The 13,897-nt window shown below is 40.7% G+C and overlaps 1 protein-coding gene across 1 annotated transcript; it reads left to right on the top strand.

Annotated features, from left to right (window-relative positions):
- The first annotated feature begins 301 nt into the window (after positions 1-301).
- On the top strand, positions 302-13,135 carry LOC126378193 (mitochondrial intermediate peptidase). Its single transcript, XM_050026412.1, has 12 exons — positions 302-390; positions 3,310-3,458; positions 3,653-3,912; positions 4,444-4,695; positions 5,005-5,193; positions 5,486-5,802; positions 6,918-7,081; positions 7,873-8,094; positions 10,033-10,146; positions 10,984-11,106; positions 11,366-11,548; positions 12,165-13,135. Exons 2-12 carry the CDS (start codon positions 3,321-3,323, stop codon positions 12,285-12,287), a joined length of 2,085 nt encoding a protein of 694 aa, XP_049882369.1. The 5' UTR covers positions 302-390; positions 3,310-3,320; the 3' UTR covers positions 12,288-13,135.
- Positions 13,136-13,897: the final 762 nt, after the last annotated feature.

Genomic DNA, 13,897 nt, shown 5'->3' with positions numbered 1-13,897 from the left:
TCAGAAGACATTCGCGAGTGTTATTATATTGGAGTATTCAATAAACAAAGTGTATCTGCCTATTTTCGCTTCGTGTCGGGAAGCCGCTTCATAACTCAAAAGTTTATGCGGACTTTTGAGTTAATTCGTTTGGGGTTCGGAGTAGGAGTCTACTCCGAGGGTGGGGGCTTAGGTTTCATCATCATCATTCATCACCTTTCATCATTTCATTAATCATCAAGAAAAAAAAATACGTAAGACATGGCTGTATGGGCATAGTTCCCTTTGCCTTACCCTTCGGGGAAAACCAAAACAAAAAAAAAAAAAAAAAAAGGCAAATTGAAAAATGCAATTTTGTGTTTTGTTGGGAAACTTATAAATTTTGGAAAGTTTATTTTATATATTACTCGTGTAAGTATCCTTTATTTTTTTATTCCGTGTTTAAATTGTACCTCCGATGTATATTTTCCGTATTTGGTAAGTGATGATCTAATTCATCCTACACAGCATGCTCATTGCGAAGTCCGTAAATGGAAAAGTAAATAAAACGTGAAAGGTGAAACAACCCACGACGGTCGAAGCTTATGACCTCATAATTATTGTGGTGTCGCATTCTTTTGAATACCACAATAAGTCAGTTATTAACCTAGGAATAACATAATATCCTTAATATTTTCTTTTCGAATCTTAGGACCCGTTATGTTTGACCTCCATTCGTGTTTTAGCTGGTAATCTCTAAACGGGAGTTTGTTTTGGGTGATTGATGACTCCTCACTTGGAGAGGAAGTTGGTACCAACTTGGAAGATTTTGATCAATTACATGGCTTTGTGACACCTGTGAGGTGCTAAACAAAGGTCACATTTCACCAACTGTTTAGCAATTGACTTGACTTTAGCAAGTTATCTCAGAACAGAAAATATATGCAAGTTACCATATCACTAGAAACATTAGATGTAGTAGTTTCACTCATTCTTAAAAAAAATAGGACTAATAGATAAAACTCTATTTTTATTAGAAAGCAATCTAAGAATGAAAGAAATACTGCCGAAGGACTCCATCACAGCACAAGCAATAATTTAATTTTGGCAGTATTGCTTTCATTCTTAAATTGCGTGCTTATCCCTTTACACCCGAGCCTATACGATCGTGCGGGTTAAGTTTGTTAAACTTTGAAAAATTCTAGGCTGAATTTAAATTACCTTTAGCGGACGCAACCGGCGCCGATTGATCGTGCGGGTATTCTAGAGTATAGAAAAAAATAATTTGAACATGTCGGTACACGTTTGGTTTCGCCAGTCGTCCAAAACCTGCCGGAGGGATGGCTGCATTTTTTGATCGTCGTACCCGCTCAGGTAACTACGTATTTTTTTATTGGTTTTGATGAATTTCACTATAGTTTTTTATTTATATTGATAGAATATTGATCTATTTACCTATATGAATTTATATTTATTGAATGTATTTAATAGGTTTTGCACAGCAATATTCGAAATGTTGACACGCACGATCGTGTTATACCGGTTGTCGCTAACAAAAAAGATTTTGGGGTTCAATCAAAATTTTTGCTTGATATTGCTTCAATTATGGCTTATTTTTCTTATTTTAGGGGTTCCTTTGCCAGACCAAGTATACAAGACATTCTCGGAGATGGAACCTTATCAGAAATCGAAGATTTGGATGACGAAGATGCAGAATTTGTGCCTCAGGTGTTCGATTACTTAGAAGACAGTGATGACGAGGAATTATCAGCCGAGGACACAGTACAAGAGCCGCTTGCCTCACCGTCACGATTGCCTCCACCATCTCCGCCACCATTTGACTCACCTACTGGTAGTCCTACAGCTTCACGGTCACGACAAAGCCGATCTGTACGTGGCCGATCAAAATTTCCGTCGCAAAATTCATGATTTTATTTAGTTTTTTTTTATTTTTAATTGTATACTTTTGCGACCGAAAATTCCACTTGATATTAACTCAAACTAATGAGCTGAATCATCCTCCTTAGTATTCGTTACGGTGTCACTTACACCCCGTACAAGTACATACAGGTAGCCATACAAGTAGGTATGGGTGTTAGTGACACCGTAGCAAACGACCGTACCGAGGGGGATGATGAAGACCATGATTCTGAGTTGATATTAGTGGTATTTCCTGCCGGAAAATTCATGAAAATTGTATTTTTTTTAATTAATTTCAGTTCCATACCTTTGCGACGGAAAATTCTACTTGAGATAAACTTAGAATCATGGCCTGAATCATCCCTCAAAGTTTTCGTTACGATGCCACTAACACCCTGTATATTTGTGTCTTTCTCGCGTTAAAGATTGTTTTGTACGTTATCATAAAAAAATAATTAGATTGTTTACTATGTAATAACTAAATCTACATTACGTTCTTATTTTAGTAAAGAAATTTCTTGACTGATGTAATCTGACTAAGTTCCTAAATATTACTAGTTAAAATATCTTTTCTTATGTTTTCTTTTGCTTGTAAGTTGAATAAATACCAAAGTTCAGATTTGAGTTAATTTACTTGTTTTATTTCCCGATAATATAACCAAACGTTTAAGTAAAACATAACCCTCATTTACGTGCCACTTAACTTTATTTCCTGAACCTCACGATCGTGAGGGTCTGATTGCTGAAGACCAGCATACTCCAGATTTTTTTTATTATTTTTCCTGTGTTCAATAAGTCCTAATAATGAACTGATATAAATTTTATGAGTCGCCGCAAACTTTCGATCGTCCGGTTGTAAAGGGTTACAAAAATAGACATTTATTATTTCAAACATTTTTTATAGAATGAGTGAAACACTAAAGGTAGGTAACTATACAAATAATGCAGGTGATGAGTTTTATTTGGAACTATATTTAAAAAAATATTGTCTACAAACATAAGCTCTTCATTACAAAAAATACTTAGTAGGTAGAATTTGTAAATTCACATTTGAAAAATCTTGTTTGTTTCTATTTTATTATTTTAATATGTCTTTAAATACTACTGTGCTATATAAATATATGTTTTAGATAGGTCTGTATGTATGGATGTTTCACAATTTCAAGATCCTTAGAGAAAACTTTAAACAAATATTTTTGCATGATCCTGGCTCAGGCCTTAAGCCACTGAATTGGGCATTGTGAATTTGAATTCATGTTTGTATTATAGAAAATTTATATCACATGGTTTCCAGGATTTGTGCCTGGTTACTGGAAAAAGGCTTGCTCCTTAGTATGTGGGACTTAAACATAACTGGCGTGGAGTGGGTGTATCTACTACAGTCTACCCCTTCGGGACTACAGGCGTGATGCTATGTTTATGTTTTATCAGGTGTATGAGGCATGAAGGTGCTACGTCGAGCATGGAACTGGCGCGGGCGCCGGCGCTCGCGCGGCGTCAGCACGTGGTCGCCGCTCGCGACCGCCTTTAACACGCGCCCCAACTCGCGCCCCCTGTTTGATAACTTGAGGGAAAAGACGGTGAGGAAAGCTTTTAATATTTAAGATTAATATTTGAAAAAAAAAGGAACACCTTAATAAAGGCAGCCCACTACTGAGGGAGGCTGTCCTACAAACCACTCTTTTAAAATCCAAACTTCATTGTTTAACTATAATATATTTGGAAATCCCTGCCTTAGGATGATAAATTAAATATAAAATTCCTCAATTCCCAGGGTCTCTTTAACAAGCCAGAACTGGTGACCTTCGAAGGTTTCCACGTGTTGAAAGAGCAGGCCATCCAGGCAACAGACCGGCTGATAGAGGAAGCCACGTCTGGCCCTACGCGGCCCATGGTGGAAATATTTGATGAGCTGTCGGACACGCTATGCAAGGTGGCGGATCTGGCAGAGTTTGTGAGGATCGCGCACCCGCAGTCGCACTTCGCGGAAGCCGCTGAAGACGCTTGCATCAGCGTCAGTGGCGTTGTGGAGAAGTGAGTTGCTTACTTGTTCAGAAATTACCTACTCCAGTTGAAAGAAGTGGAAGATCAAAATCAAAGAGTCAAGTATACTTTGCTGCCACATACACACAAAACATTTCAAATTAATTTCTTTTCGAACTTTTGCAACGATTTTGTCATAGCTGTCTATAAGTTTTCGTTAGATTTTGTAAGTTTAGATAAGCGAGTTGGTGGATTTAAGGGTGTTGAGACCCTCCCTCAGCAACAATAGAATTGGCTTAAGTGTAGCGGTGATCGAAATTATTATTTTCTTCTTAGATAAACCAAACTAAATGAGAACTTGACCTTTTTACCACTACTTGAAGGTCTCGAGAATCTATAAACAATAAAAATATTATAAATCCTTCCTATTTTCTTCTAGTTTACTCTGGGTTCTGGGAAAACACACTTAGTAGATCTCTGGAAAGTAGCCTCATTCTATTTCTTTCCTGTCTACAATTTTCATCTAAATCAATCTGGTGATTATTAGTAATTATTAACAAATGTTGTACTTATCTATTCCAGGCTAAACACCCACAAAGGCCTGTACGAAGCGCTACGCGACTCAGTGAAGCGTGGAACATCGGGAGACCAGCATTTAGCAGAGCTCTTCCTGTTTGACTTCGAGCAGAGCGGCATTCAGTTGGAGGAGAACAAACGACGGAAGGTGGTGGGTCTGAACGACCTCATACTGCAGACGGGACAAAGGTTCATGGCCGGTTCCGCCAAGCCTAGGAGAGTGCCTAGGAGTGCCGTGCCGCAGAATATTAGGCAATTGTAAGTAATAACTTTAGTACGTGTGTCTTAACATTTTTTTTTTATTCTTATTTTTAACGAGGCTTTGAACACCCTGTGTGATCATGCCAGCCTCATAGGTGCTTTCGTGTACCTATCCCTTAGACAAGGGATTGGTCAACCAGATAGTGTCTTAACATAAACCATATTATTTCTTTGCTGCACTTGTGAAGAGAGAACATAGAATTGACCGTGCTGACACCAGGGTTGATGAGGTTCGTAATCTCACAGCCCACACGATAGAAGAGAATTGTTTTTTTTAACCATAGGTTGTATTTTTTCCCTGTGCAGTTTCACTTCAGAAGGCGACAACATAATAGTAAGTGGCGTGTACGCTGAGTGCGGCGAGGCGGCGGCGAGAGAGGCTGCGTACAGGCTATACCTCGCCCCTGATAAGCAGCAGGATAAACTGCTGAACACTGTGCTCGACGCCAGGCACGAGATGGCCAGCATCTGCGGGTTCCAGTGCTACGGAGACAGGTTAGTCAATCAAACCGAAAGTAAGATGATTCGTGCTTCGGAAGGCACGTTAAGCCGTTCGTTCCGGCTATTAGCCGTAAAAACACCTCCACCGACCCGTATTGGAGCAGCGTGGTGGAGTATGCTCCATACCCCCTCCGGTTGATTGAGAGGAGGCCTGTGCCCAGCAGTGGAATGTATATAGGCTGTTTATGTATGTGTGTATGTATGCGGCAAATCTACAATAAATCACGTCATAAAAGAAGCCATTGCTGTACCATTTTCACAAATTTCACAATTCATTCCTTTACAGAGCAATAAAAGGTAGTACAATGGAAACGTCTGCAAACGTTCGAAAATTCTTGGATATACTATCAGACAACCTCTACGACCGTGCTCGGTTGGACTTTGACGCGATGCTGAAGATGAAGAGGATAGAGACCCCGTACCAAGACAAACTCATGTGCTGGGATACACCATACTTCACGCATAAGGCGAAGACTCAGCTGCTTAACGTGGACAACTCGGATTTCAGCCCATATTTCTCGTTGGGAGGATGTATGGAGGGCTTAGACATGCTGTGTCAGGAGTTGTACGGGATCAGGCTGAAGTCTGAAGAGATGTTGCCAGGTTAGATTATAATAAATATGTACTACCACAGGGAATAGATAGATAAATAGGCTAGTTTCCAACTGGTCAAATCAGTTACTTTTTACTAAACGTCAAAACACGAAATTACTATGGCATTTGTATGATAAAGCACAATGTGACGTCATCAAACGTGACAAAATGTCGCCCTTATTATTGCGTTTTTCTTGATTAAAATTCTAAAAAAATTATAATTACTTTATTTTTTAGCTAATTTTTATAAAAAGCAAAAAAAAACATAAAATAACATAAAAAAAAATTAATTTAAATTCTAAAATAACATAAATAGAAAACGTTTTTTGTCAGATCTGTCTTCATTTAGTATTTAGAATTTCATACTTTATCTTTAACCTAGGAAACTACCCAATTTATATCACGCCCCTTATTACATATGACAACATAGCTGGCGAGGATTGGGTATATATAACTCGTCATCACCAGCCCATTAACGTCCCCACTGCTGGGGCACGGGCCTTCCCTATGGATGGATACGGAGATCGGGCCTTAAACCATCACGCGGGCCCAGTGCGGATTGATGGTTATTAACGACTGCTAATGCAGCCAGGACCAACGGCTTAATTGATGATGAAATCTTTTTATTTTTTGGTCACCCATCCTATGACCGGTTTGCGAAAGTTGCTTTACTTCAACAATCGCAGACCGAGCGCGTTAACCGCTGCGCCACCGAGCTCCTCAATATAAGTGCTATATAAGTACTATGCACCTATTACTACAATATGTTACCACAGATACTTCTACTCTGCCGCGCTTACGATCATGGCTGTAATTGAATTGGTTTTAACAAAATTGGGCTATATCTATAGTTGCCATTATTTATTCTTGTTCACAACTTGGAAACATAATAACTAACCCTACATGAATGTCTGTCTTTCTACTCAGGCTGTATCTTCAAAACGATCCACCCACTGCCGGGTATAGGCCTCCTCTCTTTCACGCCATCCATCCATGAATGTCTTGACTATTTTACCTTAATTGGAATGTTAAGTTTGGAAGGGGTTACGATACATTTTGTTTCCCCTCAAGTTCTTCAATTGAATAAGTATTTTTTTTAACTTTATCCAACTAAAACGCTTCAGGAGAATCCTGGGCCCCGGACGTGTACAAGCTAGGCGTGGTCCACGAGACTGAGGGTCTACTGGGCCACATTTACTGCGACCTTTACGAGCGGCCCGGCAAGCCGCACCAGGACTGCCACTTCACCATCCAGGGTGGAAAGCTGCTGCCAGACGGCTCCTATCAGGTAACTGCCACTTCACCGTTCAGGGCGAGAAGCTGCTGTCAGATGGCACCCATCAGGTAACTGCCGCTTCACCATCCAGGGCGCGTAACTGCTGCCATACGGCACTTATCAGATAACTGCCACTTCACCATCCAGGGCGGAAAGCTGCTGCCACACGGCACTTATCAGGTAACTGCCACTTCACCGTTCAGGGCGAGAAGCTGCTGTCAGATGGCACCCATCAGGTAACTGCCACTTCACCATCCAGGGCGCGTAACTGCTGCCATACGGCACTTATCAGATAACTGCCACTTCACCATCCAGGGCGGAAAGCTGCTGCCACACGGCACTTATCAGGTAACTGCCACTTCACCGTTCAGGGCGAGAAGCTGCTGTCAGACGGCGCCTATCAGGTAACTGCCGCTTCACCATTCAGGGCGCAAAAGTACTGTCAAACAGCTTCTATCAGGTAACTGCAACTTCACCATTCAGGGCGGGTAACTGCTGCCAGACGGCTCCTATCAGATAACTAATGGGCGTGATCTTAAGTATGTGTCCTGATGTACCTAAAGGTTGCCTGGAAGAAATTGTTACCTTAGCAATAAGGCCGAGGCATGAGGTAGTCCTCATAAACATCTTATATACATCCCACTGATGGGCACAGGCATCAGTCGAAGACCCCTCAATCAGCCGAAGAGGGTAGGGAGCATACTCCACTTTGTATTGAAGACTTTGCGGGTCGTTGTACTACCTAAGTGATAATCGTTTAATGTTTTGAGTGCAATCAAGAGTTTTGTCGACGTGCCCCCCAGAACCCGGTGGTGGTGGTGATGCTGTCGCTGGCGGGCGGGCACCGCGGCGGGCCGGCGCTGCTGGCGGCGGCGGGCGTGGACAACCTGTTCCACGAGCTGGGGCACGCGCTGCACTCCATGCTGGGCCGCGCGCGGCACCAGCACGTGGCCGGCACGCGCTGCCCCACCGACCTCGCTGAGGTGCCCAGCGTGCTCATGGAGTACTTCGCCACCTCGCCCAAGGTCACCTACACTATTGACTCATACTTGTATGGCGCGCGTTTCGCGCTCACTTGGACCTCCCAACCATTTTCTTCTAACACCGACCTCTATTACCCACTCGACGTGTGCGTCAAGCTAGCGGCCTCAAAAAAAAAATGGGCACGAAAAAATAATTTGACCATACCAAAAAATAGTACTCTTATTGAAAAAAATAGTACCTGTTGTAAAAAAATTAGTACCATCACGGTTCTGGATTTATAGCCATGTTTTATTGCACTTGCTAGCTTGACGGTGAGCGAAATTTGGCGAGAGTTAACGACAAGGTCTTTCGCTTTGATTTAAACGCCAAAAAATAGTACCGAAATAGTACTCACCCCCTGCAAAATACCGAAAGTAGTACTTCAACGGTTCCAAAGTTATAAAGGCAGTTCTTTGATCCCGCTAGCTTGACGTTTTGAAAATACCTATTATCTGGGGAATGCTTGCATACTTCAGTTTGTAACTAATGTCAATAAACTCGTATGAAATAGTACTCCCTACCATCATAATTTGGACCTGATTCTCTTTGTAGAAATATGTCAGAAAGTCATTATAACCTATGTCATACATTTATCAAGACAAGTACAGTCGCGAACAAAATTATTACACATGGTCAAGAATGTTGTCAGATTTTAGTATTTTTCCCCATTTTTGGGTAAAAATTGGTGAAGTGCCAGGGTTGTCAGATGAAAGTAATATCATTGTTGAAACTCTTTGAGTTATTCTACAAATACTGCAAATTGTTTATTAACAAACACTTCGATCGGTAACAAATTCAACATGAAGGTATAAATTATAAAATAAAACAGCAGATTAAAAATGTATTATGATGTATTAAAATCACAGATTGTTTTCGATAAGAACTAGACCCATGCAGCCATTTTCTATTAAAATTAGTGCATATGGGTGTATGCAATAGGAATTTTTTGTAATAGCAGCACTCTGAAGTGCAAAGAAATGGTAGGGTAGACCTCCAAAATGGCAATACTTACGAATAAATTGTGAGGTTATGTAATTGTCTACGTGACTGTATCAACAACAAATGTATGGCATAGGTTATGATGATTTTTTAACATTTCTACAAAGAGAATCGGATCAAAATTATGATGGTAGGGAGTACTATTTCATACGAGTTTATTGACATTAGTTACATACTGAAGTATGCAAGTGTTCCCGAGATAATAGGTATTTTCAAAACGTCAAGCTAGCGGGATCAAAGAACTGCCTTTATAACTTTGGAACCGTTGAAGTACTACTTTCGGTATTTTGCAGGGGGTGAGTACTATTTCGGTACTATTTTTTGGCGTTTAAATCAAAGCGAAAGACCTTGTCGTTAACTCTCGCCAAATTTCGCTCACCGTCAAGCTAGCAAGTGCAATAAAACATGGCTATAAATCCAGAACCCTGATGGTACTAATTTTTTTACAACAGGTACTATTTTTTTCAATAAGAGTACTATTTTTTGGTATGGTCAAATTATTTTTTCGTGCCCATTTTTTTTTTTGAGGCCGCTAGCTTGACGCACACCACTCGACCTCCGTGGTCCAGTGGTTGAGCGTTGGGCTCACGATCCGGAGGTCCAATCGAATCCCGGTGGGGACATATCACAAAAATCACTGTGTGATCCCTAATTTGGTTAGGATTATTACAGGCTGATCACCTGATTGTCCAAAAAGTACTCGAAAAGTCGTTGGTCCCGGTTACTACTTACTAATGTAAGTAAGTAGTCGTTACATGACCCATGTCAGGGGCCTTTGGCGGCTCAATAATAACCCTGACACCAGGGTTGATGGGATTGGTAATTCATCTCACAACCCACACGATAGAAGAGGAGTACCCACTCAGCTCATCTTGCGATAGATGTGCCTCTGTCTAACCCAATAAGGAATATAGTAGTGAGTTTATGTTCAATATGTGCAGGTGGTCCGTCGCTTCGCGCGTCACTTCCAGACCGGGGAACCCATGCCCGAGGACATGTTGCACCGGCTGTGTGCTTCCAAGTTCCTCTTCGGTGCCAGCGAGATGCAACTGCAGGTATGAGAAAATTTCACCAAACCACTTATTTCTCATTCATTCACTCGTTCTCAAAATTAACAGCTGTCAATCATCCTTCCCTTTCCTTTTCGGCGGATAAGAAAATGACGGGTATAACTTTGAATCAAATTAGGTGTCTGCAGGAATCGGGGCCAATATTATGAAGTGTGATTACAGTTTCTTTCAACTTAAGGTTCATCATCATCATCGGCCGTACGACGCCCACTGCTGGGCATAGGCCTCCCCCAAGGATCTCCAACTTAAGGTTACCTGGAAGAAAATGCTTTTTTTAATAATATAGGTTCACGTTTGACCACAATCTCACCTAATAGTAAGTGACTATGTGGTCTGAGGTAGATCACGCTTACCAGGCAAATGCCTATTCGCTCTAGCCTTAAAGACTCCCAGATTATAACGAGTTGGAAAAACAGACGACGGTAGGCAGTTCGAGTTCTGCTGTTCGCATCAAAAAGGAAGAGGCAAAACGTTTAGTGCGGATTGGTGGTAAATCCACATCATAAGGATGAAATGCCTGCCGACGCATAGTTGTCCGTAGATGGAGTGTAGTGGGTGGAATTAACTCGTGAAGTTCCTGCGCACACTCACCGAAGTGTATGCTTTTTAGTAATAAGGCTGCTTATTGTAATTCTTTCGTCCTATTTGTGACTGATGTAAGTAAGTACTTAGGCTCAATACTAACCCTGACACCAGGGTTGATGAGTTTGGTACTCCACCTCACAACCCACACGATAGAAGAAGATTTGTGATTGTTTTTTTTTTCCTTGTGCTTTTGTGCATAAAACATTATTATTGTATTGTAGTGATGCTCTTGCGCAGGTGTTCTACTCGGCGCTTGACCAGAACTATCACGGGCCGAACGCGTCTTTCGGCGGCCGCACCACAGACGTGCTCAAACAAGTGCAGAAACAGTACTACGGACTGCCGTACGTCGAGAACACGGTCAGTTTACAGTTTATTTCCCGTTGTACTCAGTAGTTCCAGACATTTCCTGTGACAAACAAACTTGCACAATTTATCTCTAGTGTAGATTTACACACACCCTGTAAAACTAAACGTGATTAGTGACATATCTTTTGTCTCTTTCGATACTAAGCTGTAAACCGTTAGTGCGAAAGAGACATCTCTCGTATAGGAGATTTTTTACCATATATTTTTCTCTTCGCCCCAAAATGAATATACGCCATAAAATTTACTCCAGGCATGGCAACACCGCTTCAGCCACCTGATCGGCTACGGCGCAAAGTACTACTCGTACCTGATCTCGCGCGCCATCGCCTGGAGCGTGTGGAAGAAGCACTTCGAGCGCGACCCGCTGAACCGGAGCGCCGGCGAAGCGCTTCGACACGGCGTGCTGAGGCACGGGGGCGCGGTGCCGCCGCAGGTATAGTATATTCATTACATGAGCTACGCTTCACGAATAACGCTTCATTATAACACACCCCGGACATTTCATAATACAACACCTTGTTCTACACAGACACTACACATAGACGTTATCATACACGCGCATCTGTGTGTGTGACGCTAGGAGGGTTTGAAAATCGGGTTTAAGAACTTTATTTTCCTCATAAAGAATTACATTCGCTTATATGAGAAAAAAATCACAAAATAATATAGAAATATAAAAATTAAGGTAGAATATACTTTATTGCACTTAACAACTAGTTACATCACAAACAAGAAATGGACGAATGGGTAGTAGTGGGTTCAGATAAAGTGAGCGCACTGCACACAATGTAACACAAACGGTGGGTAGGTATGAATTAATTAATAGATACTAAAAGTTGGACTATTCTTTGTTATTAGTTCCTCGGAGCTACGTTTTACTAGAAGTGGCAAGGAGGCAGATGACCCATAACGTGACAAAAATTAAATTTTGATGTGATACAAATATAATAACTTTGTAATTACCTATCATAAATAAATGTGAAAATGTCTAAACATTTTCATTCCTATAGATATGAAAATATTTATAAAAAATTTCGTGTTTTCCACAGATGTTACTCCGTGATTACCTCGACACAGAGATAACTCCCAACACACTAGCTATGGCGCTAACAGAAGAACTGGATTACCACAAGGATCACCTGGATTCTGTCTTCAACATCGCTTTGAAATGAACATATCATCATTTATAACCCGTGCTTATTAACTAGACTTGTCACATCTAAGGGTTGCACACCAGAGGGATGTCAATTTCACTCGGACGGGTAATCATTGAAGTTTTACATGGAACTCTTGTTCACACCGGACGTAATAAGAATGATAAAGTACTTTCTATCAAGGCAAAATGTCAACGTGAGTAAGCGAGAACAACTTATGCGAAGTTAATATTTGTTCTCTTTTGAGCAGAGCTATCCCAACGCCAGAGTAGTGGTTATTAGTTTAGGCCGCTAGATAATGCTTATTTGTGTAAATGGTTAGAGAAATCAATTTTATTACTCGTTATTCATCATCACTATTTTAAAAGCCACGTTCTTGTCGGTGTATAGGGCAGTGGTTCTTGCCTTCCGCCCCGCAGTACTCTGTCTGACGCGAGTGGGATGGCGCCCAGAGTAGTGTATTTCAAAGCCGTAATAGGACTCCTGTCCTCCGCCTCTGAATAGTACTGACAGTTACTGCTGCCCTCTGTCAAGTTTCAGGTTACGGTCCCTGTGACTTGCCTCTTCCGTCTTGTAGGGCTAACATTCGCAACGTGAAAAAATGTTGTCACGGTCATTTTACAGATTCTGACGATATAATTATGTCCTTTTGTCGATTGGGGCTAATATGTGAAATCAAATGAGTCACGTCGTTCTTTCAAAATACGAACAAAATCACGTGGAGCGCATGTTAAGGAAAAAAACAAACTTATCAATTTCGACAAAATTTATTGAATCGATCGATAATTTTATTACGTTGCGAATGTTAGCCCTGCTGCATTACTCGTTAGTAGCTAACAAAATGCTTAGCAACTTATTGGGATGAATGTGTAAGGTAAAAAAATGATCTTAAATTTTATAGCTAATTCTTTTATAAATGCGAGGTCTGCGTCAAATTGATCGCTCGCAGTCCCACATATCGGCTCAGTTTTTTTTTTTATTTATGTTACTTTAATCTGCTGCTTACATAGAGCAACTCGGGCCTCCGTTGGACCGGAGGGGACTCGCCATATCGTTATTTCTCGATATATTTTCTGGCAGAGGCGGCGAAGAATATAATGATTATACACAGTGACACTGTACAGAATACTGAGAGGGATGATTCAGAGTTAATTCAGAGTAGAATTTTCCATCGAAATAATATGGCATTGTGAATAATATAACACAAAAAATATCATGAATTTTGCGACGGAAAACTCCACTTGAAATTAACACAAAATCATCTCCCCTCAGTATTCGGCATGGTGTCTCTAACATCCTGTATATGGAATGGAATGTAATGCAATGGATTTGTAACCTTTATTATGTAAATATAAACAGGAATAGCAATAAACATGTCTTCCTCGCGTAATTTATTTTAGTCCTTTTCTTAATGCATCGTATTTATTTCTGTATTTTATTATAACAATCCAGCTCAAGTAGGAAGGATCTAGATTGTCCTATCCATATCGACTGATTTGACTGTTGTGTTCAATTAGTACACTTGTTAATAATAGATGTAGATAAAATTAATTGTATTTCGAAAGACAATCAACTCACAGTGTCTATTTCTAGTTCTTCAGTACTTACTCAAGAAAACTAATCGTTTA

This window comes from Pectinophora gossypiella, chromosome 2, assembly GCF_024362695.1.
Source record: "Pectinophora gossypiella chromosome 2, ilPecGoss1.1, whole genome shotgun sequence".
Classification (NCBI taxonomy): domain Eukaryota; kingdom Metazoa; phylum Arthropoda; class Insecta; order Lepidoptera; family Gelechiidae; genus Pectinophora; species Pectinophora gossypiella.
Note: the sequence above shows the minus strand (reverse complement) of the source record. Positions and strands in the feature narration are given on the sequence as shown.